Here is a 22,841-nt window from a genome sequence, read left to right as displayed (position 1 = left end):
CTCAGCTGTGCACGGGGCTCTCAGCCTCCAGCGTACCGGGGAAGGGAGGGCTGACCAGGTGGCCGCAGATCTACAGAATGGACTCGCTCAAGAAACACGAGCGTGGGGCCTCTGTGGTGTGAACGAGCTGCCCATCGTCTACACCGGGGTGTCCGCCCCCAGCAAGAGACGGTCTTCGGCTAGGGCCGTTCCCTGTGCGTAGCTCAGGCAGGAGGGATGGTATCAGCTGTCAGTTATGAAGAGTGAGAACCACAGGAGGGTCCCTGCCTGCCTTCGGACTGCTGGCGGAGCTCTATGTGTAGTGTTTTGTTAGAACCACGTTCGCACCGCTGTGCTTGGGACTCCTTCACTTCAAACCCAGAGCACTGATGGCACTTGCTTACCTACGCTGTCCGGCTCACAGAGCGCCTACGGCTGCCTACCCCGCTCTGCCCCACCGTCTGTGTGATTGGTCACGGTCGGCAGTGGTGTCCATGGCATCGAGCCCAGAACTCCAGGACGGCGGGGGGCACCCTTGTGGGCTCGGCGCTGAGGTCAGTGACGGCTTCTGCTCGGGCTCGCCACATGGCCTCCATCCTGTACGACAGCTACCGCCACGCCTTCCAGGCACGCTGGCTTCATGTCATTATTTTATTTTGACAATGTCTATCTTATGTTTACTTAGATCATCTTTAAAATGTGATAGGAAATCAGTGTGTTTATTGCTGGTTCAGAACCACATGTTAGTCCTCTAAAGATGAAATCCAAAGGGAAGATGTGACCCTAAGGGTTTAAATTCAATGGACACACGCAGGTACTCAAGGGAGAGGCTGCGAGATCTAGAGGGAGTTTACATCATCAAGCCACTCACTGAAGCTTGAGATGTTTTAGGTAAGCAACTGAAATGTTTATCTCAACAGGAAGCAGTCCCTGTGACCAGGCCCGACACACCCCTGTGGAAAAGCACCTGCGTGTGACCCCGACAAAGGCATGGTGAGGACAGGTCAGAAAGCAGACCCGGACGAAGGGAAACTCTAGATCTGCTTCTGGTTTGGGGCTAAAGCCCACGAGACCCAGCAAGAAAGAGACTAATCTCCGACACCCGGCCGCTGACTCCATCCCCTCCGCACACACGTGCCGGTGACGGCTTGACGCAGGGGCGCTAACCTGAGACTAGGAGCCCATGGCGTGGAGAGTGACTCCCGCAGCCGGGCCGGGGCGTGAGGTGCCGGCACAATTACCTTCCTTTCCGGCGACCCGACGACGTTCCAGCCGCCGAGCTTGAGCTGGTGCAGCTCGTCGAACTTCAGGCGGACGTCCTCGACGGACAGCTGCAGCAGGTCCCAGTAGCCCGCCAGGTCCTGGGACGTAGGTCTCGGCATGGCGCTGGGGTCCTGCCAACACACGAGCACAGTTTACAGCCCGCTCTGCCCCGCACGCACCTCTTATGGCGTCGGGCCAGGGAGACGCCCGCGGATTCAAACTCCAATGCGAGTGCTCGAGTGGGCTCGCAAGGGCCCGGTGAGCTTGCAGAGGGACTTGCCGACACACTGCATGTCCCCAAATATGGACAAGCTACAAAGTGTGTGATCCCAGCTCTGTGACATTCTGGAGGATGAAACACTGTGGGGACAGTAAAAGGATCAGAGATTGCCTGGGGCGGTGGGGAGGGACACGCGTGTGGGACACGGACATTTCAGGCAGGGAGACTTCTCTGCACGACACCATCACATCACGGTATGTTTGTCCAAATCCACAGAGCGCACGACACCAGGAATGACCCTCACGTGTGCCCTGGACTCCGGGTGACGGGGACGTGTCCGTGAAGGGTCCCCGATTACAACAGAAGCACATTCTGTCGGGGAAGCGGGTCATGTTGTAGGGGGCGGGGGAATGGGAAATCTCTCTTCCTTCTCAGTTTTGCCGTGAACCTGAAGCCGCTCTAGAACAACAATGCCCGTTAAAGAAGATGCGTGCACTACGTTCATTCCTTGCTTCCTTTCGAAAATTCTTTCTTAGGTGATGCTCAGTTTCCCGACACTGGGCAGTTCCTAAAGCCACAAGGCAGCTGCGGTCTCCCTGGGGGGCTGCTCAGACTGGTGCGCGGGACAGGGACTCGTGTTCGGCGGCGGTGAGCCTGGGTTTGGAGCCGGTTCTGTGCGCTCCGGCACATCTCGCGCTAAATCCCACGGCCAGCGCGGACACACACACGCGCCTGTGTTTGCTGTGCCCCCGCAGAGGGAGGGTGGGGATGCCCGTCCGAGGTAGGTGCACAGTGGATTCACCGACAGGTCCCCACGCATAGGGGAGGCCGCAGAGCCGCACGCCAGGCCCCAGGCGCACACCGTCCCAGGGCGCGGGCTGCATCCAACTCAGACGGCTTTCCGAGACGAGCGCGCCTCTGTCCGCCCACGTGCCCTGTGCGCGCGAGGCTGGCTGTTTCGCACTGTACCTGCCTAGAGGCACAGGGGGCTGGGACCCCGGGTTAAGTGTGTGGGTGTTTCCGCGGGTGGGGTCTTTGATTCAGTGGGAGGCTATCTCAGATTCAACTGAGAAATTTTGGTGAATTTGCTTATAATGTGCAAATTTCATCTTACTTGTGAATTGTTCCCAGTCAGCTCTCCTTTGCCTGTGTCAAAGGTCCAATGGACTAAGGTCCATCAGGGCGGCGAGACAGAGCCCCGCGGTGCTGGAGGCTGGGCATCTCAGCTCAGGCCCGTGTGGACGCGTCCTGGGGGGGCGGCCCTTGTCCAGGTGGTCGATTTCTGGCAGTGTCACTTGGGGGGTGGCTGCGGGCTCTGTGGGGTCCCTTTTGTGAAGACACTAACCCCATTCATGGGGACTCCACCCTGATGACCTCTTCACAGCCTGAAGGCCCCATCGCCCGACGTCATGACCCTGGGGGACACATTCAGTCCACATCACGCTGGTCTGACACCCTTATCAGAACGATCGCTTGGCCCCCAGCCTGCCGTGTGACCCACCAGCAGCCTGTGCCAGTGAAGGTTGGGGGAGCGAGCTGTGTGTCCGCGGAGCCCGGGGGGATACTGGCATCGGTGAGAGGGACAGCCAGCCTCCAGGGACGTGTCTTCACGGGGGCAGCTCCGTCCACCAGCCGTAGGGGGCTCGTCCCCTCGCGTGTGGGAGCCTGACTCAGCTGCTGCTCCTGAGGAAAAACAGCACAACCGTGTGATAGCTGGGGCCGCGACTCGGCAGTGACGGTGATGGGACCGGACCCTGAACATGCCTGCGGCCATCGGGATGGAAGGGGGGCGGGAGGAGGCTTCTCACACCTGGGAGGCACGTTCCGTCGAACTTGAGTTTCGAAGGGGGGCTGTGGAAGTCTTCTGAACGACTTCACCAACCCGACGAACCTTTGCTTTTTGTGGCTTTGGGAAGGGGGACACCTGAGCGTGTCTGCAGGAGGCAGCACAGTGACCCTGCCCATCTCTGAGGTCAGGTTGCTGGGCCCGGGTCATGTCCTCAAAAGGAAAAGCTAAGGAAGTGCTCCTAGCAAGATGCAGGCTCCGGGAGACCCAAGGGCGGACGCTGCCCCGCTCGGCTGCTCTCGAGGCAGGGGTGCGGCTGTGTGCAGCCGCCGGGCACACCCAGGCTCCGTACCCCATCCTCTGCCCTCTCCTGGGTGGGGATGGCCGCATGCCCGTGGTGAGCCGTACCACCCCCCTCCCCCAGCACCGCGACACAGTGCCGTCTTTCCCCGCTAAATTCTCATTCCGCAGAGTTTGGGGTTTGTTGGCTCGGCCGGCAGAGGCCCCCACAGCGTGGACTCTGGCTCCCGTGTTCCCAGCTAACGTCCTCCAAAGGGCACATAGGGGACAGTGCCGCTGGTGGCACGTAGGTCTGGAAGGGACTGCGCACTCTTCCCAGGCCGGCTGGGGATGCCGGGCTCCTGGTCCATCCCGGAGGCCCGTGTTCTGTACGGGTGCAAGGGCCATTGCTTCCGCTCGGCTCTGCGCCCTGTGACGCATCCAGTACCCGATGCCCTTGCCTCGGACATGCTGCTTTGCTCTCCATCCTGAATGTCCTGGGCCCTGGCTTGTCTTCTGGGCTCATTTCTTTGACGTGAAACTGGTCAGCCGCCTAAATCCTCCAGCTAACGACGCGGTATCTGCCTGCGCCCCAGCGTCTCTCTCTGGCCAGGCCGCCTCAAACACCCGCCCCTCCTGCGCCCCCTGCTGCCGGCTGGTTTGGGTGGGTGTTTTTTTTCTCCCCCTCGAATCCTAGATAGAATCCAAAACAAAGGAAGCAGCCACACTCTGTATATTAGAGCTCAGAAAAGGACTTTTTGAAGGTTAGAATAAAATGCAATTGGGCATGTGTAAGAAGCATCCAAAATATTAGGATGGATGATTAAAAAATCTAGTATTAGCTGCTTCTGGCACACAGGACATGGACAATTTAAAGCTCGAGTAACGTTTTTACATGTTTTTACTGCCTGTTGGGTGCGTTAGGTAGTGAGTTCCTAACGACGGTGAGTACCGATGCTTACCCAACTCAGGTGACATGTACAAAGCTGAGTAACTGCCTAAATCCGTTCCTTTAAGGACAGTCGTCAGACAGGGAGAAGCAGGACATGCTCCCCAACACCAAAGCTGGGCACGTCGCGGCCGCACGTCCCTCTCAAGGTGCACGGACCCTTCCTGCCCCCACTTCCTAACGGGGGTTATGATCTCCTGTCCCAGGAGACACGGGGGCCACTTTGTACATTTTGGGATGAACTCCAATGGGGTTAACTGGAAAATACTAGAGAAAACACATTTTTGAACAACCCTAATCAAGAGGGGTGAGTCGGCAGCTCTGATGCACTCTGCCTCCTTTGGTGTGTGAGAACATTCGGTAACCTCGCGTCTCCTTGCCAGTCAAAACAACAAAACAAAGTCAAACCGTGGGCACCGTCGCTCCTATGGTGCACAGACTACTTGATTTCAACAAGTTTGCGCTCAAAGAAATCCACGAATGGATTTATAAAATAGTCTGAACAGTGATGTGAAAGCTCCTTAGTTACTTCTGCAAGAAAGTCCCATGGATATGCGCTTTCATCAGACAGAACGCGTGCGCGCGCGTACACAGATGCTGTAAGTAAGCGTCGACCTACAGGTGGGTTTTCTTTCTCTTCGCTGTTCAGAACAGTCAGAGCCGAGTTTAAAGCCACCTGTGCTGTGTGTATGTTCCTGGTATAGTCCCTTCTGTCCTGACTACGACACAGAAAGCCCCAATTATTCTACGGTCTCTCCCCAATCTCTCTGAATGTCGCTGTTAATGCGCTGGGTCAAGCCTCCCCTCGTCACGGTCTTTGTCCGGGACATCACAGCTGTTCCCATCCCACCTCCCTCCTAGGGTCTTGGGCAAGTGGACCGTGCAGCGGAAAGGCGCCCTAGGGCTCTGGGGGCTGTCCCCGCGCCCCCCTCCCCCAGCACTGCCTCACAGTGGCCTCTTCACCACCCCGAACCCCAACCCAGGACGTTGCTCGAATTTGCTCCCTGCTCTGCAGCCCCCAAGACCCCCAGGAGCCTCCGGCAGGGCAGCGTGGAGACCCCGCCCCCTCGGCTGCCTCCAAGGGCCGAGCACACCTGAGATCTGCTCACCATGTTCTGCTGGCACAGCCAATAAAACTGCTGGAATTTCTGGGACATCAGAAGCTGCGCGCTCCCCACGGCACTCCTGATCTTACCGAGAACTGTGAACAGAACAAGCAAAACACATTTACAACTGGGTCAGCAAGAAACCAAAAGCAAGAGTGATGCACGAGGAGTCAAGTTCAAATGCCCGAGTGAGTCTCCCCCTTCCCTGAAGGTCAAAACTTCGAGTTTGCTGTGCGGGGCACGGCCACGGACTGAAGCTTTGTCCAGCCGGCCCGTGTCCGGGTTTTGAGGGAAGGGGACGAGGTGTAGGTAGTAGCAGCTGGCTCTGACGGTCGGCGCTGGGACGGTGTGGTCGGGAAGGGTGCTCCGTACCGCAGGAGGCTCTTCTCCTAGCGACGCTGCTCAGGGGAGCTAGACGGTGAGGCGCAGGTAGGAACAGAAAAGACATCGAGTCCTGACTTTTTATGGCCTCCACAAAAATGAAGATGTTACTTCCTAATTTCTAGGAAATCACGTCGGATTCTGTGACCTCATTGGACTCACGGGAGTCATCTCTGGGGCTCTGAGAGCGTCTCGCCCGGAGGGAGGAGCTGTGCCCGGAGAGGCTGTGGTGTGTTTGTGACCGTCATCTCCCAGCCTTGGGCTCTGTCCAAAATCCCGCCACCAGCCGTGGGGCCTCGTGGGCAGCCAAGTCACTGTCACCGCCTGGGCTCCCATCACGTTCGACTCGCCAACTGATTCCCCACGGACATTCACGGTGACGATGCCCCCCCCCCCCGTGACCCCACTGTGACATGACAAGAAGTCTCCAAGCGATTTCTAAGCTGTATGACTTCAAGCAAACAAATGCCACTTTAAAAAAAAGTAACTGCTGTAGTTTTGTCCATGGAGAGAACTTAACACACTGAAGAAGCGTGGGGTGACACTTCGGGATGGAGTTCGGGGGAATGCAAGCCTGTGTGTGTGACGTGCCGGGTCTCTGCCCCAGTCCTGTGACCTTTGGGTGGCTCCAACGCCTGCCGCCTCTGTCCCCCGTCCTCAGACGGACCAGTCCTTGCCAGGCATTAGCGCCATAATCATTTGGGAACTAATAGCTTTGGCGGATCCCAACTCAGAATAATCTAAAAGCATTTGGGAATCTGTGGGGACCCGTTTCCTGCCTCCTTACCCTGAGCCCAGGCCCCCCTCCATCCCTGAGACAAATACAAGTTATGCACAGGGTTTCGGCAGAGCGGCGTCGTGGAGCTGGAGCGGGTTATCCCCACCGGCTCGCTTCTGGCTGCCCCTCGGCGCTCTTGCAGACCCTCCGAAGTGCATGTGGCGAGGAGTGGAGGCAGCCTCTCGGGGGCCAGTGGCTGGGCTGTGACCTCGGGCCTTCCTGCCAAGAGCACCACGGGAGCCTGTATTTGCTAACGGCAGGTGGGAGGCGGTTACAGAGGGGCTGTTTCCCTGGAGAGGCGTCTGTCCTGGAAGGGGAGGAAGGAACATCGCCCTCCCAGGCGGGCTTGCGCCGACCCACCATTTCTGGACTCCAGGCCCGTCTCAAGAAGAGCGCGGACCAGAGCTCGAGGTGCACCGAGGACAAGCTCGCGTCCCCAGCTTCTTGTCTGGAGGGCTGCCCTGCCCCTGCCCCTGCCCCTGGGGGCGCCTGTGCCGGTCTGCGGGGCACACACGACTGTCTAGGCCTTGTAGGTGTCCACAGAGGGGAAACTGAGTCTGGGAGTAAACCCGGCTCCCCCCACGGCCCCCACCATTTCCCAAACGCAAGTGACTATAACTGGCGGCCTCTAAGCGGAGCATCTGGGAGACTCCTCCAGTGTGTGTCGACCCGCGTGGAGGAGCCGAGTGCTCCCCAGCCACGCCCCGCCGTTGCTGTGCTCCCCCCGGGACCTCGCGCTGGACGAGAGGGCCAGAGACCACGGGGGGGACGGGCCCCCACCCCACGTGACCAAGTGCTACGAAGCCGTGCGGACGGAAGTCCCAGGCGCGACCCCGTGGTGGTGGGCCAGAGGCGCGTCGTGGGCACCAGTGGCCCCGCAGGCAGCGGTGGCCATTCCCCCGAAAGCGAGGTGCCGGCATCGGGCATGCCGTGTCCTTAAAATGATTTTCTCCAGAGTAAGACGATGGACTTCAACGCTTAATTCAATTTGTCTTGTTTTCTCATCTGCCTGTAAGGACCTCAGCTTGCTGCTCCCTGGAGTTTTGTTATGAACGATTTCACACACACGCAGCATCTGAAAGGAAGGTGTCCGCCTCACTGCGAATCAGCAGTGAGTAGTTCGCCGCGCGCGTGCTCATCTTCCTGAACGAGCTGAAGATATGCCGCAGCCGGCCGTCACCTGCCCTGTCCTGTGCGACCATCACGTCCTTATCATTCCGAAGGAGGGAGGCATTCCCTCACGCGTCTAATTCTGCACCGCTTCTCAAATATTAACAAGTTTAACACGTGTGGCTTTAATAAAAGTGAATAAATCAGAAAACACCGTAGCATCCTTTCAGACTTAAAAAATGTTTTCCTGCTTCTTGATCCCCAGGCCCAGGTGTGTTCTGCCAATCTGTTTCGAGAGGGGCTTTCCTCCCCACAGACCCTCCTCCTCGATCTGATTTGCCAGGCAGCAGTGGGCCTGGAGTGGTGGTCAGGATCTGGGGTGTGGGGAGGTGGTGCAGGGGGAGGAGGAGGGTGCTGGGGTTCAGGACTGAGTGTGCCCTGAGGACAGGTGGTGGGCAGGTGCAGCATTAGGGCGGTGGGCAGCCATGGGGATGGGGAGGCAGGTGCTGGGACGGGGGGGGGCTGGTGCAGGGACGGGGGGGCTGGTGCAGGGACAGGGGGCTGGTGCAGGGACAGGGGGCAGGTGCAGGGATGGGGTGGGCTGGTGCAGGGATGGGGTGGGCTGGTGCAGGGACGGAGGGGGCAGGTGCAGGGACGGGGGGGCTGGTGCAGGGACGGGGGGGGCTGGTGCAGGGACGGGGGGCTGGTGCAGGGACGGGGAGGCTGGTGCAGGGACTGGGGGCAGGTGCAGGGACGGGGGGCAGGTGCAGGGACAGGGGGGCAGGTGCAGGGACGGGGGCTGGTGCAGGGACGGGGGGGCAGGTGCAGGGACGGGGTACGTGGGAGTGGGTAGTTCAGGGACGACTGGTAGGTGCAGGGAGAAAGGTCGCAGGACAGAGTCAGAGCATCTCCTAGGAGGGGTGAGGGTACTTCCCCTTCATTCACATTTTGATCCCCAAACTGAACACGTTTCCCAGCTCTGCTGTCACTGCGGCCGGGCACAGGGATGATCTTGGCTGTGCAGTGCGGGGTTTGCACGTGTGAACCCCGTCACCTGTAAGACTTGACGAAAAGATTTGGAGACACCGGTTTCGATCAGGCTGTCCTTCCGGAAGACATGGAAGCGATGACGAAAGTCTCCTTGGTAGTGACCAGGTTCCCTCAGACAGTAACGAGAAGTCCGTCAGTTTTATATAACTTGGTTTGAGTCCCTAATTTTCATAGTCTTCTTAAAATGTAGCCCAGCAGACGTATTCGCACAAAGCACTTCAGTTTATAACCTTAACTCAGCACGGGTGGACGGCCGCGTGAGGCGGGGTAGTCTGAAGGCGCAAGATGACCACGGCCGGGAGACGGGGAACTGGCGGAGGCCACGAGGGGGCTGCCAGCGACGAGAGGGTCTGCCGCCGGGTGAGCGGGGAGCTTCACCCGGTACCTTTCATGCAAATAGCTTCCCATAACTGCTGAGAACTGGAAGTGAAAAATTCAATTTATTCTTTTCCACTTTACTCCCCTAATGTTGTCACAGTCCCGACACTTGGTTTTCAGAGCCGCAGGGGAGCGTCCGTGCTCCCAGAACGTGGACTGAGGAAGAGCCGGGCGCGGCACGGGCCTCGGACACCCCAGGAAGTTTGGTTAGCTCCCTTTCATTCTTCCTGCGTCCTCTAGAATTTCCAGTTCTCTCTAAATTTGCTATGAAATGCCAGGACAACACTTGCACTTCCAGAAGCCGAAGTGGATTTCTGTAGAATCTGCATCGTTTGAAGAGATCACGGGACTGCTGATCTCCTCCGGGTCTCTCGGGCTCCCCCAGGACTGGTTTCCTCCGACGGAACGGGCGCGGGAAAATCGGTCTGCGCTGACGTCCCCCCTGCAGGTCTCACGCGTCACCATTCTCGTGTTTATCATGTGCACGTGTCTTTGCCCACTCCAGTGTCCCGTGGCCCTTTGGAGCCTGGCATGTGAGGGACACCCCCCCCGGGCACCTTCCCGGGCTGCGCAAGAACCTGCAAGAAGCCCGTCGGGAGGCTGGCGGTGGCAGCTGCGCAGTCTGCCGGGCCCCAGGGCTGGGGCAGCCGCGGTCGTGTCGGATTCTGCAGTTTTCATTCCTCTGCTGACACGAGCTGTCCACAAAACTACAGACACAGGGGGCTTCTCTCCGGCCCCTGTCCTCCTTGTGCCCCTGCACTCAGCGTGGCTCTGAGCCAATGTCCCTCGTCCCCGTGCCCGCTGCGTTGTCTACGAGCTGGGCGTGGCCCCGTCTGGAGGTCACAGCTGGGAGCCCGGGGTCCCCCTCTCTCTGCCGGTAAAGGGAGACCCTCAGACGAGGGAATCGCTTAAGCCCCACTTGGGTTTAACGTAATACAAAAGTCCCCACATGTGAGTATAGTAATGGTTTCCAGTCCCTCCGGGACGGGTCTTCAATGACTTAACAAGAGGACAGCCGCACGGATGGGACTAACTTGCACCGTATTTACGTGGGCTCCAGATGCTCTTCATCGACCACGCAGGGCCGAACGGGTCTCACTTCAGCCAATCAGTGCAGTGAGCCACGACGATAAAACTAGTGGGGAAGAAATCAGTGCACGTGATGGCAGCTTCACTACTCGGAGCTCAGAGTTCTGCTTTAACAAGCCAGATCAACGTGATCTGCTTTTTAAAGGTGGCCTCACCAGTAACCTTCTGTTCTCAAAACGAGTGCAAGAATCAGAGCTGATTTTTTAACACTTCTTATGGAAATACCTCACGTTGATTAATAGGGCGCCGGTTTCAGGTGCCAATGGCACAGAAGACCACAGCCAAAGTGTTGTGTCATCCTCGTCCACAGAAGGGTCGCACGTCTGCACTTCAGGAAAGAAACTAAGAAAATCACAGAAAGTATCGAGTGCATCTACTCTCTGTTCTCTGCAGCCGAGTCTTCTAGCAAAGCCGTCATGTTCAGTCACGAACCAGAACTAGGACAAGCGCACACAAAGCAAATCATTAGTTGAACTCTCCAGGCCTGGCAGGGGGATGCTCCCAGGGTCCCACGTGAGGGCGACAGGAGGTCTGGGGGGTTAGATTCGAGCGTTTAGACGGTGTGACAGGAGCGTGACCGTCCCCGTCCCTGACAACCGTCCACCTCGTTCCTCTTCCTGTTCCTGCTACATCTCCGCAGCACAGCGCTGTGCCGGACACGGGTGGCGAAGGCAAATGCAGCAAACAGCCTCAGCACACCCAAGGAGGCAGAGACCTCTCACGACAGCAGAGGCGCGGCCCTGGGAAGACGCACAGCCCTCCTGTCCTCGGAGGAATGCATGTCCCTGAGGGCAGGCAAGTGCCGAGTCCATGTCAAAGTGAAGTTCCTCTTAAGGAGCCTGGAGACAGGGGCTCCTGTCCGTGGAGGGGCTTCCCACATCCACCCCTCTGCTTCCCCTGCCGTGCAGGCGAATCCGACGCCCCTTTGAGGCCCAGCATCATGCCACCGTCTCCATGAAGCCTTCCTGGAATTTCCGCTGGTGAAAGCATCTCACACCTGTGAGTTTCTTAAGCTCCTATCCGCATGTCTCCCACTACACGGGGGGAGGGGGAGGTTCTCCACTCGGTATACATAGTTCTGTTCCGGTCTCACTGATCCCGGGCATGGTAGTCTCTGTCTACACTGTTGGTCACTCCCCGTCAGCCTACGGTCTGTGGGGTGGCAGCTGGCTCAGGCACGTACTCAGGAAGTATCTGTTGAATGTTTACAGCAACGAGAGAATCCAAGAAGATCCCAGAACTTCAAGAAAGGTGTTTAGGGAAATGCAATCGAGGGCAGCAGAAATTCGCTTTCTGCTACAGCTCACTGACGAAGAACGTGCTTTCCAGACGCCTCCGATTACGGCGGCCGGAGTCCGAGTACTGTATTTCCCATGAGGATGGACTCTCATGGCCGGTGGGGGTCACTGCTGGGCACTGAACGGAATTCTGTATAAAGTAGCTTTATAGCTCTGTTCACAGAACTCTCCGGAATGCCCTGATGACAAGACACTCATGACATACCAGGACAGTGCGTCAGGGCTGAAGCCTTCCAACTGTTAGATCTTTTGTGTTTAGTTTGAGAAGGAATTTGCCCCCTTTTCCCTCTTCATCTCCAGTGGCCGAGCAATGATGAGCTAAGTCTCCATTTTATCTGCCCAGGGATTCTGTCTGGAGCCCAAGCGGGTGCGGCAGCCACCGGAGACCAGAATGAAGCAAGCGGCCAAGCACCGGGACTCGACATGCTCTATGCTAGGGCAGAAGGTAGTCCACAAGAGCACAGGCGGGAAGGAGGCGATGCCGGGAGAGGGTGCCAGTAAAGGGGCCCGGGGATCTGATAGCCTCCGGCAGCCCAGTGACAAAGCGTAGCTTTCGACAGGAAACCATCCTGACCTTGCCTCTCGACTCCCTCCCCGTACTCTGTGGGATCTGGAGTGAGATGCCAACCTCCTTGGGCCCCGGTGTCCTTGTTGTTAGGGTGGCGATGCCCCTCTCCATGCACCCCAGTGCACGGCGGTGAGCACTGAGCGGGCTGTGCAGAGACCCGCCCACAAGATCTGTCACAGATTCGTGCTCGGTACGTCCTGGTGTAGGGCTCTCTTCTTTTAAAACAGTACCCCTTTTTAAACTACAATTCTTGGGAAATAATATTACATTATAATAAAATTACTACATTATTTTAAAGGGCATGTTAAATATGGTAAATCATGGTAAGGTAACGAAAGCTCTGGGCCTCCTTCCAAACACAGCAGTGGCTAGTGTCTCCTGTTGTCCTGCCCACAAAGGGGGACCAAAACTTCATGGATGTGTCCTAAATGATGTAACATGAAATGATGGGAGGACCAAACGCACAGACACATACGGAGCTAGAGCGGACAAGTTCGTCTTCTGCGGGGTTTTGCTGCGGGAGGGCGGGGACACGTCCTGGCCGACCACCCCGCGGGTCCGCCCGTCCCGGCCCCGGAAGAATGCACACCGACCCCAGGCGTACAGCGGGAGCCCACAGCCTGACTCCGATTTCGCATCAACTTTGGCAATTTACTTTCTCCAAGTTTTGTCTTTGTGATAAAGACTGAAAATCCCTGCAGCGATTAAGTACTGATTTCGCCAAGCAGAGACACAGACCGACGAGTGAGATGAGTGATTTTTAAATATCAGAATTGTGAGTCATTGTTGCACTCAGTGTGCCCTGGACGGGTAATACATTTGGACCAACGCACGAGAGCCGCCCGAGACGTGCATCAGCCGCAGCCGGGTGGGGCGCACGTTCCAGTGCTTCGCCACGACCACACACTCCCTCAGAAACACCCCGGGTCTCCCACCCACCCCGGTGAGCAGCGTGTGCGCCGGGATGCTGAGGAGACGCGTGTGGGGGAGGAGAACGGGCGTATGTCTGTCTTCCCAGGCTCACAGGGAAGTCCTGACAGCGAGCGATCGACACGCCAATTAGGTTCTGGGCTTTCTGGACCCCAGGAATCCTAGTCTTACGTAAGTGCACATAATCTCATCATCGTCTTTCCATGTGCAGGGCGGACAGGCCCTACCACAGCAGGCATCGAGACACGTACGGACGCGCACAATTCCCAGGGATGCCGGCCATCCTTCGAGCCTGAGAATTTCGAGTCCAGCAAATGGACAAAGGAATTCATGGGAGAAGAAAAGAGAGAGCATGACTTGCCGAGTCGAGACATTCAGAAACGCCTCTGTGAAACCACATCCTGGTCAAGGCAATGTTAGTTCCAGGTAGGTGACAATGACTCTCGGATCCTTGGTCCATCCACAAAGACAGGTGGTGTTTGTTTAGAAATCACATACGGCGACTCTGACAATGCGCAAGACAGGGTTCTTCAGGTCAGTGGGAGGCAGGTGCCGAACGAGGGCTGCTGTCCCTTTCTCTCCCGAGAGGCCGAGGCCCGTCAGAGCCAGAAAGGGGCTGGAGCAGTTGTGCTCTGCGGGCCTGGTCAGGAGGTCACACGGACTCGCGCCCAGCACGGTGATGGGGAGCTGGGCGCACCACCGTGGGGCTGGCCGGCTCAATCTCTACTCATCTGAACCTTCTCTGTGGCGTAACGCCAACTCAAGGGGCGCCTGGGGGGCTCGCTGGGTTAAGTGTCTGACTCTTGGCCCCAGCTCAGCTCGTGATCTCGGGGTCCTGAGATGGACCCGGGTGAGGCTCCGTACTCACTGTGGGGTCTGCCTGAGAGTCTCGCTCTGCCCCTTTCCTTGCTCAAGCTCGTGCTCTTTCCCTCAAATAAATCTTAAAAAAAAAAAAAAAAAAAGCAAAGCCAACTCAATCCCTTGGAAACATGGCGTAGCAACGATTCTGGAAGCCAGTGGGCATCCTCCACAGCCAGCCACGGCGAGAGTTCAGGAGGTTCAACCACCCCACCCACGCCGCGGTCAGCGCCCTCGGGCTCACGATCTCACCAGACCCCAAAGGGTCCCCTTGAGCCAGCCGCGGCGCTTCTGCCCCCGCCTTCCGGGAGCTGAGCCCCTGCCCGTTGCCCGTTCACTCTACTGACCAACGGCCGGCGCTAAGAAGCCCGGGGAGGGGTGAGCTCTTACTTTCCTCCGAGAGGTCGTTCTCCTCTGCATCTCTCTCCACGTCCTTACACCAGCCTTCCATCCGCTGTGTCTCCGTGTGCAGCAGCTTCACAAACCACGAGCCGTCCCTCCGGCACGGGGACATCCTCCCGGTGTCCGCCGTCTCGATGGACGGCTCCAGCCAGGGGTCCGGCGGTGGCAGGTTGGCAGTGTCCGCAGGGGTCCTGTAGTCCTCTCTGTAACTGAAGAGCCCCTGTGTCCGAACAGTCCTCACCGCCCCATACTGGGTGGGCGTGCTGGGCTCCGAATGCCGCTGGAAGGACGGCCCAAACTGCAAGCCTTTGTCCTCCATGGTGACGTGTCCCGGGAAGCCCTCCAGCTCCAAGTCGGCTTGGACGGCGGCGGTCACACTGTTGGAACGCTTGAAACGCCCGTGTCTGCGGGGGAGGGAAGGAAGAGAGAGGGGAGGCTTTGAGAGCTGACTCTGCGGAGAGCCCATGCCTACCTGGTCGGGGACACGCCTGCCTACGGCGAGGACAGCGCCCGCGGGCAGACACCGTCCGGTCCTACAGCTGCTCTTTCAGTATTTCAGCTGCAAACGAACGTTGGGTTTTGTAAATAATTAACCTCTCACATCTATCCAAGTCTCAATGCCTAAATAACGGCCCTGAAGACGGACGGGCATTGCAGGGAGCAGGGAGGGTGACGCACTCTGTCCCCAGCAGCCGTGGCGCGGTTCCTTCCCTCGACAGACCTGCCCCGTGCTGCGCAGATGCAACAGGAAGGCTGGGTCACTTCCTTCATGTAAGTAACTTCTGCACCCCTCGTTTCAGAACGTGAATCTCTTCTCCTACCTGAGTAACTTAATATCATCCCCGTTAAGTCTTTTATGCAAAAAAGGAATCCAGATTCTGACCTGAGCAGGCTTCTGAGCCAGATCGGCCCCCAGGCCCACGCTGCCCGTTACCGAAAGGATGAGCAGGAAAGGGCTCATGACGGGAGTCAGGACGCTGCGGGGGAGAACCCTCTGTGTGTGGGGGAGGGGGTGACTCCAAGCAGATCCCTGACTCTGCATTTGGCTTCTCACCAACAGAGCCCTCCTCCGGCAACAGTTGTGTCTGCAGCTAATGAGTTTGCCTCTTGGTGTCTTTGCTGGAGGAAAGGAGGAGAGAAGGAACCCATGATGGGGACGGAAGGCTGGAGGGCGGCAGGTCTGGTCCGCGCACAGAAGCTGTCTGCGGCCCAAGTGCTCTCCAGGGAAGCTGGGAAGCCAGTAGCTTGTAGCTTTCTTTGCAATCAGAAGCTTTATCGGCTGGGTCCCAGCGCCCACCACCATGAGCACCGTCCCCCGGGACTCCGGGCTAACGGACGCCGCCGATGTGACAATCCTCTCCTTAGATTAGTTTTTTATGAAATGTACAAGATGTATTTTTTTAATACAAAGTAATCATCTTGTTCTCGAAACTGTCATAGACACCTCTGTATTTTATAGTTTGAAACCACAGTATGCTAAGGTCTTAAACTTCCTTCCTTCTCTTTCTCTTTCTGCCTTTGTTTTACTTTGCACGTTATTAGGTAAGGAGATGTGCACCCAGTTCCGTCTCAAGCTCCCCCGTTCTCCCTCTGCGGGAAGAGCTCCGGCTCTCAGACCGTCAGCCCTCTGCTTTCCTGGGCAGTGAATCACTTGAGAAAGAATTACTCCCCTGCCTCTCACAGGAGCAAGACATGGGCAGATGTTAATACACACTTGAACAGTATAAACTGCAAAGTGTAACTATTTGACCCTGTTCCCACACACGGCACGATCACTGATAGTCAGCGGGAGCTAGACGTGTGCAGCCGGGTCCCTAACAGATCACTCGCGCTGGGGACGTCGTGTACCGCGCTGGGGCTGAGTTACCGCTTCCCGTCTTCCACCTGGACGCCGACAGAGTGGTACTCCCGAAGGCCCCGGCTCTCCGTGTCCGAGTCTGTGGCTGTTTCCACCTAATGTGACACAGAATATCTTATTTTAGAACCGAGACAAGGGACCTGGGTAGCGACTATTTTCTGTGTGTGTGTGTGTGTGTGTGTGTTCATTTGCTATAACTAATTATGCATTTAGTTAGTGCAGAGATGCACTTGACCCCATAAGGTCACAAAAAAGGGGACTGCATTCACAATGGTGTAATTACATTGTTACTGTGTTTCATCAAATTTCACATAACTACTTGAACTCAGCATTGCACTCTGATCTCTCAAATGTATGCAGATAAAACTGCTTAGTTCCGCTAAGGCAAAAAATAGGCTTTGTTGGATTGAGTGATTATAGGACTTAAAAGCTCTTATCACGCCCTACCGTGAAGAAGCTGAGTACCACAGGAGCCAGAGGGAGCTGACAACCACACACATGCGATGTACTAGATTCACGGTGGTGGCTGCGTCCACGCACAAAAACACACGGAAAGGAATTTCAGCATACACTGGGAACACGGAGGCCATCTCCCTGCTGCCCCTCCACACAGGTCTCTTGCATCTGCTAATGGGACTGTGCCCAGCGAGGCCATGTCAGAACCGCGCAGAAGGCTCGCACTGCGCACGGACCCTTCTTGTGGATCTATCTGCCCAAATTGTCTCCCAAACCCAGCAAGTGCTGTGGGGCCATCTGAGGGGCAGAGGAACATATGAGGGGTTGCTGGTACAGTCCATTTTCTAAAACAAACAAACAAACAACAACAAAAACCCAAACTCGCGGCACAAGAAGTCTGCGGAACCGAAGGTTAGTTTGACCGTAAAGATTATCTGGGCTGCTGCAACGTCCCTTTCCTGTGTCCCAGTATATGCTACCTACTGCAGCTGGGGGACCTTGACCCCAGTCGGAAATGTCACACCTAAGTTGTAAACCACATTCTCTCTCTCTTTTTTTTTTAAATGTTTTTAATTTATTTTCAGCGTAGCAGTATTCATTATTTTTTCACCACACCCAGTGCTCCATGCAATCCGTGCCCTCTATAATACCCACCACCTGGTACCCCAACCTCCCACCCCCGCCCCTTCAAGACCCTCAGACTGTTTTTCAGAGTCCATAGTCTCTCATGGTTCACCTCCCCTTCCAATTTACCCAAATTCCCTACTCCTCTCTAATGCCCCTTGTCCTCCATGCTATTGGTTATGCTCCACAAATAAGTGAAACCATATGATAATTGACTCTCTCTGCTTGACTTATTTCACTCAGCATAATCTCTTCCAGTCCCGTCCATGTTGATACAAGAGTTGGGTATTCGTCCTTTCTGATGGAGGCAGAATACTCCAGTTGGAGAGGATATGGAGAAAGGGGAACCCTCTTACAGTGTTGGTGGGAATGCAAGTTGGTGCAGCCTCTTTGGAGAACAGTGTGGAGATTCCTCGAGAAATTAAAAATAGAGCTTCCCTATGACCCTGCCATTGCACTCCTGGGCATTTACCCCAAAGACACAGATGTCGTGAAAAGAAGGGCCATCTGTACCCCAATGTTTATAACCACATTCTCTCTTAAAGACATTAGTGATTACCATGAGGACAAGATACAAACCACCCACAAAACCATTCTGACACTCTGTGAGAACTTTGGAGAGTCGGTGACTATACCTTATGGTTGCCCTATGACCGAGCTCAGGCCGCCGAGCACTGACCTCTGACTAGTGGCCAAGAGAAACAACGCTGCCAATGCTGCTGCTTGTTGAAGGCTTGGCCGGAGCCAGGCCTGTGCCAGGAGCGTAGTAAGCACTGCTGCAGGCAGCGTCCACGACACCCTGCTGTGATCTCCTGCCACTCCGAACAGCTGAGGACTCAGAGAAGGTGAGTAACTTGCCCAGGGGTGCACAGCTCATGGGGCACAGAACAAGGACGCACGCCGGTGTCTGCTGACTCCAGCGCCATGCTCTGTTCTGCGGCTCTGTGACCAGAATAGGGACAGCCGGACCTGGGGCTCCTGGTGAGTTCGTGAGCCACGGAGCACGGCTGGGCACCCCCCATCTGACCGGCAGCACCTCGCACGCACACAGGAGGTCACGCCGCCTCTGTGGTGCATGGCTGGAGAGCGAGATGAGGACACAGGTGACCACAGGAGGACAGACGTTCCGGAGTTACATCTGGAGCCGATCGAACCTTGCTGCTGTCTGTGCGCGGGTCACAGCTCTGACACACTCACCCTCCTGGACATGGGGATTGTTACTGTCGTGACCTTCCATGGAAGACAGCAGTCACCACCCCACATTGAAGACGTCGTCCTATGCGAGATTTGTGTTGAACTGCTTGTTTCCCATTTCATGAACACCCCCCGACTTATTTAGTCTCCCATGGAGGGGTCATCTGGTTATTTCCGGTTTTCTGCCACGATGAACGATGCTGGCACAGACGCACGTCTGTGCGCGTTTTACGAACACAGTCGCAGTGTATGTAATTTCTGGACCAAGAGTATCGCTACGCTTTACAGTTCTGGTTGAGTTCGATGGATGCATGACTGGGGGGATCAATGCGCATGTACAGTTTTAGAAAGATGTTTGTAATGGACAGAGCGGTGGTTTCTATCTTGGAAATATTCAGAACATCGTGTTATTTATTCCTCGTCCAGGATTCTAGTCTAAGGAAATCACCGTCGGTTCTGGTAGCTGTGAGAGCTGTTCGTCCCCGCGCTACTGACCGTGCGAAACAGGGCGGGGTGAAGCGGGGGGGGCGGCAGCAGCGGGTAAATGTCATGTTCTTTGCTCACGACAGGACCACGAGGCAGCACGAAGAGGATGGCTGTGAGGGCTGCGCCACGGGAGGTGCTCAAGGTCCCATGCACGCTAGCAGGCGGCATGAACAGCAAAATCACAAGACGTGCATGAGCCACAGCCAGGGACACACGCCCTGTGAGTGACTGAACACACGACCAGGTAACAGCACGTCATTCCCTTCGTCCAGTCTCCACGTTCCCTGCTCTAGGAAGCTCTCCCACTCCTGGTGAAGGAGGAGGGTACAGCTTTGGGGCCAGAGTCTGCTACGAGTGGACCACGCAACTCTCAAGGAATCTCTTGAATTTTGTTGAGACTTTTGTTCCTCATCTCAGAACCGAGGGGACGTGAGACCCTTCATTGGACCAGAGTAAATCTCCGCAGGAAGCAGATGAGAGAAGCTGTCGCAGCCAGGGCCGGCGCTCTGTCTTCTCACCCTCACCTTGACCGTGAAGACGGCCAGGCGTGCGGCGACACGGACAGTGAAGGGGGAGCTCACAGACTTACGTGCTTGTCACAGGACACTTCTCTAAGAACAAGGGATGCTGTCTCTGTGTTCAGAAGGCGAAGGCCGAGGGGGATGATAAGATCACATATGGCCTGGGTGAGCTAAAGACTTCACCATTTCAGAAATCCTGGGAGCAGAGACCCTTACATGGATGGGAAAAAAAGCAAATTCAAGACAAGGAAAGGAACTAGTGCTTTGCACAGTGGAAAAGAAATCAAAGGACTCTCTTCCCAAGAGGAGAATCAGGCTGAAAAGTCAAGGGATCTTAAAAATTTTGAGAAAGGAAGGCATGTGTTCATTTTACGGGACCAACCACGTTCTGGGCATTAGGAAGAAAGGTGTCTTAGCAGACTCACGTGTGATATGTGAGCTCTTACTGAAGCGGATGTCACGTCTGCAGGGCTCCCTGCTGAACGGGGACAGCCATCTCCCCAGTTGCTGCCGTGAACGCCGGGCGCCGTCCCAGAAGAGTGTCTGAGGTGTGCAGAGCCCGGAGCCCCGCGCGGGCCTCCCTGTGCAATGGCAGAGGCTGCGGGCTGCCCACACACGCCCTGATGACTGGCGGGCAGGGGGACGTTTTGAAATGCGGTCCGTTACAAAACAAGGAGCTTGGTTTGTGTTGGCTGGTATGCGCACACGTGTGTGCACGTTTAAGTCCATGTGTGAGTGTACACGTGTGTATGTGTGTGAATGCGTCTGCACAAGCAGGCACGTAGGTGAGTACACGCACACACAAGCACACACATGTAAGCATAAGAACAGATGTGCGTACTTGCACGGGCAGAGCTGCGCACATGTTAGCTGTGTACACACATGTACACACATGAACACACTTGCACCTTTGTGGGTATGATCACATGTGCATGTGTGGTTGTGCATGCACACGTGTGTGCAAGTGACCTGCGTGTATCTGTGTGAGTGTGCACAGGAGTGTGCGTGTCGTGTGCTGGTGTGAGGACACCGGCGCCCGTGTGTGCATATTGAGGGTGCCGCGTGTTTGTGCAGACATGTAATCCTGCGTGCCCAGGAGCGTGTGCATTGAGTGTGAGTGTGAGTGTGTGCATGCTGGGGTGTGTGAGGCGGGCAGGAGGCGGCCCCAGTGTGCCCTGGCCCCTCTTCCGCACGGTAGGCATCTGCGGGAGGTCGGAGCGGATCAGCGGCAGTCCGAGCCCCACCTCCACGGCCCCCGGGGAGGAGCAACCAGGCAGAGAGCCGTTACCAGCGCTGGGGCAGCTCCCTGCCCATCTCTGCCGCCTCCGTCCAGATCACTCGTGCTCTGCCTTCAGAAGCCAGCGCTGAGCTGGCAGGTGCCCTGCCTCCGAGGCCCGGTGGCCCTAGTTCCCTCGGGGACCTGTTGTAAGTCCAGGAGCGAAGAGAGCCCTGCCCGCCTGGCTGCAGAGACGCCCCACGCAGCGTCAGCACTTCCAAGAGCAGGTGGCGGGAGGCTGGCCGGAACGCGACACGGCTCAGACCCTCAGCGAGAAATCCGCCTCGTGGGCAACATGGTGTTCTCGCAGCTGGACGCTTGAGTTGAGGAAGAAGAGGCCCGTGCTGGCTGCTCCGTGCACCCCCAACCTGGCGATGTCAGAGCAGTGATCGCTCCCACTTCACAGACGGGGAACGGGGGCATGTGGGCCCGAGGAATCCCTGCGCACTGATCCAAACTGCCGTGTCTGGGGGCAGGAGATGCTTCCTGCGGACAGTCACAAACACAGACACGCGCACGAGGAGAGCACAGATGCCGCAGGGACACACGCGCCACAGACCCACAGAGCAGGGACACAGGGGAGAGGCACGTGTCAGCAGAGACGAGGAAACACGAGGGAGATACCGCCGGGTCGCCCACGGCCCCCTATCACCGGGCCAGCCCACGAGGAAGGGCCCGGAGCCGCAGCCGCGGCCCCGCAGACATGGGTGGGAGGTGCGAGGTGGGTCTTCTGCCCCAAGAGCGGGCCGCGGCCGAGAGGTGGCTGAGTGTGCGGGGAGCTAGCCGGGGAGCTAGCCGTCTCGCCCTATGAGCGACGGGACACACGGACCGGGGGCAGGTCGCTCCTGGCCACAGCTCGGGACGCACGCCGCACTGGGCCCGCCTGTGTCCTGTCCGGGCAGTGGGCATCCTGCGGCTTTGCACGGGGTCTTCCATCCTGCCTCCAACACTTACCGGCCACGACCCCTGGGCAAGCCACCCACCCCCGAGCCTCAGTTTCCACACTGGTAACTTGGATAACGCCTGGCCCCTGTGGTTACAACGAGACTATAACGAGACTGTGCTGGACAGCGGGGACATGGCCACGGCCACAGCCTGCTTCTCTGCTACTTCTGCATTGTGCCTTCTGCGCGGGGACATGCCAGCCACTCCGCAGGGCCCTCCACGTGTCCGGGTCTCGCTCTGCTTCAGTGGTCCCTTGCTCCGTGTCACTGTCAGCTAGCTCCCTACACGCACTTTGTTTCATTTCTTTGACTCGCATTTGTGCTATAACCTGAGTTTCTCTGACGCTGTTTTCTATCGGCTCTTGGAGCCACTGAGTCCGGTAATGGCAAGGGCACAAGCTCACGCGGCACCGTGCATTCCTCCACTGCCACGGACATAGCTGACCCCCGCACACGCGCACTCACACCGTGTCCACGGGGCACTCCCCACCGTCACCCGTGCACCCACTTATCCGACACTGACCGAGCACTTGCTATGTGCCAGGCACTGTGCTAGGCGCTGGGTGGTGAAGGCAGGGGGCAGCTGGGCCTTCAGGGACACGTGGCACGGGGGGTGTGTGTGTGTGTGTGCATCAGAAAGCCTTCCAGGGAGGGGTCAACGTGGGAACGGCTGGGGATGGATGGGCTGATGGGGAGGAGATGGACATTCTTGCGGAGGAAGGGCGTGGTTGCTGGAAGCAGAAAGGGCCACGGGGCGAGGAAAGTTGTCGGGGCATCTGGGAGATGACGTTGGTGGGGGCGCCCTCAACCGGCAGGTGACCTGCTGCCCAAGTCAAGTCAGAAGAGGACAGTCCCGCCCTCGCCCCAGGCTGGCCTAGCAGCCAGCGAGAAGCCTGCGGCAGGTGGCAGGAGGCCGGTGAGAAGGCCAGACGGTGCATGGCACCGGGACCGTGGAGTCGGCCTCATGAACCTGCGCACCCCACACGACTTTTCTGGAGCCAGAGGGCGCGGCGTCTGAACCTGCTCCCTCCCTCGGACCAGCGCTGGGGGCCCCGCAG

The 22,841-nt window shown here is 57.2% G+C and overlaps 1 protein-coding gene across 1 annotated transcript in view; it reads right to left on the bottom strand.

Annotated features, from left to right (window-relative positions):
* DLGAP2 (DLG associated protein 2) overlaps positions 1-22,841 on the bottom strand; it is a 171,204-nt gene that overhangs the window by 6,234 nt on the left and 142,129 nt on the right. Inside the window, exons 8-11 of the mRNA XM_044225741.1 lie at positions 16,292-16,377; positions 14,413-14,828; positions 5,586-5,677; positions 1,221-1,373 (exon numbers count right to left, since the gene is read on the bottom strand). Of these exons, the coding sequence (XP_044081676.1) occupies positions 1,221-1,373; positions 5,586-5,677; positions 14,413-14,828; positions 16,292-16,377 (747 nt within the window). The remainder of the gene's footprint in view (positions 1-1,220; positions 1,374-5,585; positions 5,678-14,412; positions 14,829-16,291; positions 16,378-22,841) is intronic.

Source organism: Neovison vison, chromosome 11 (assembly GCF_020171115.1).
Source record: "Neovison vison isolate M4711 chromosome 11, ASM_NN_V1, whole genome shotgun sequence".
In the NCBI taxonomy this organism is placed as follows: Eukaryota; Metazoa; Chordata; class Mammalia; order Carnivora; family Mustelidae; genus Neogale; species Neogale vison.
This window is presented reverse-complemented; position numbering and strand designations above follow the sequence as displayed.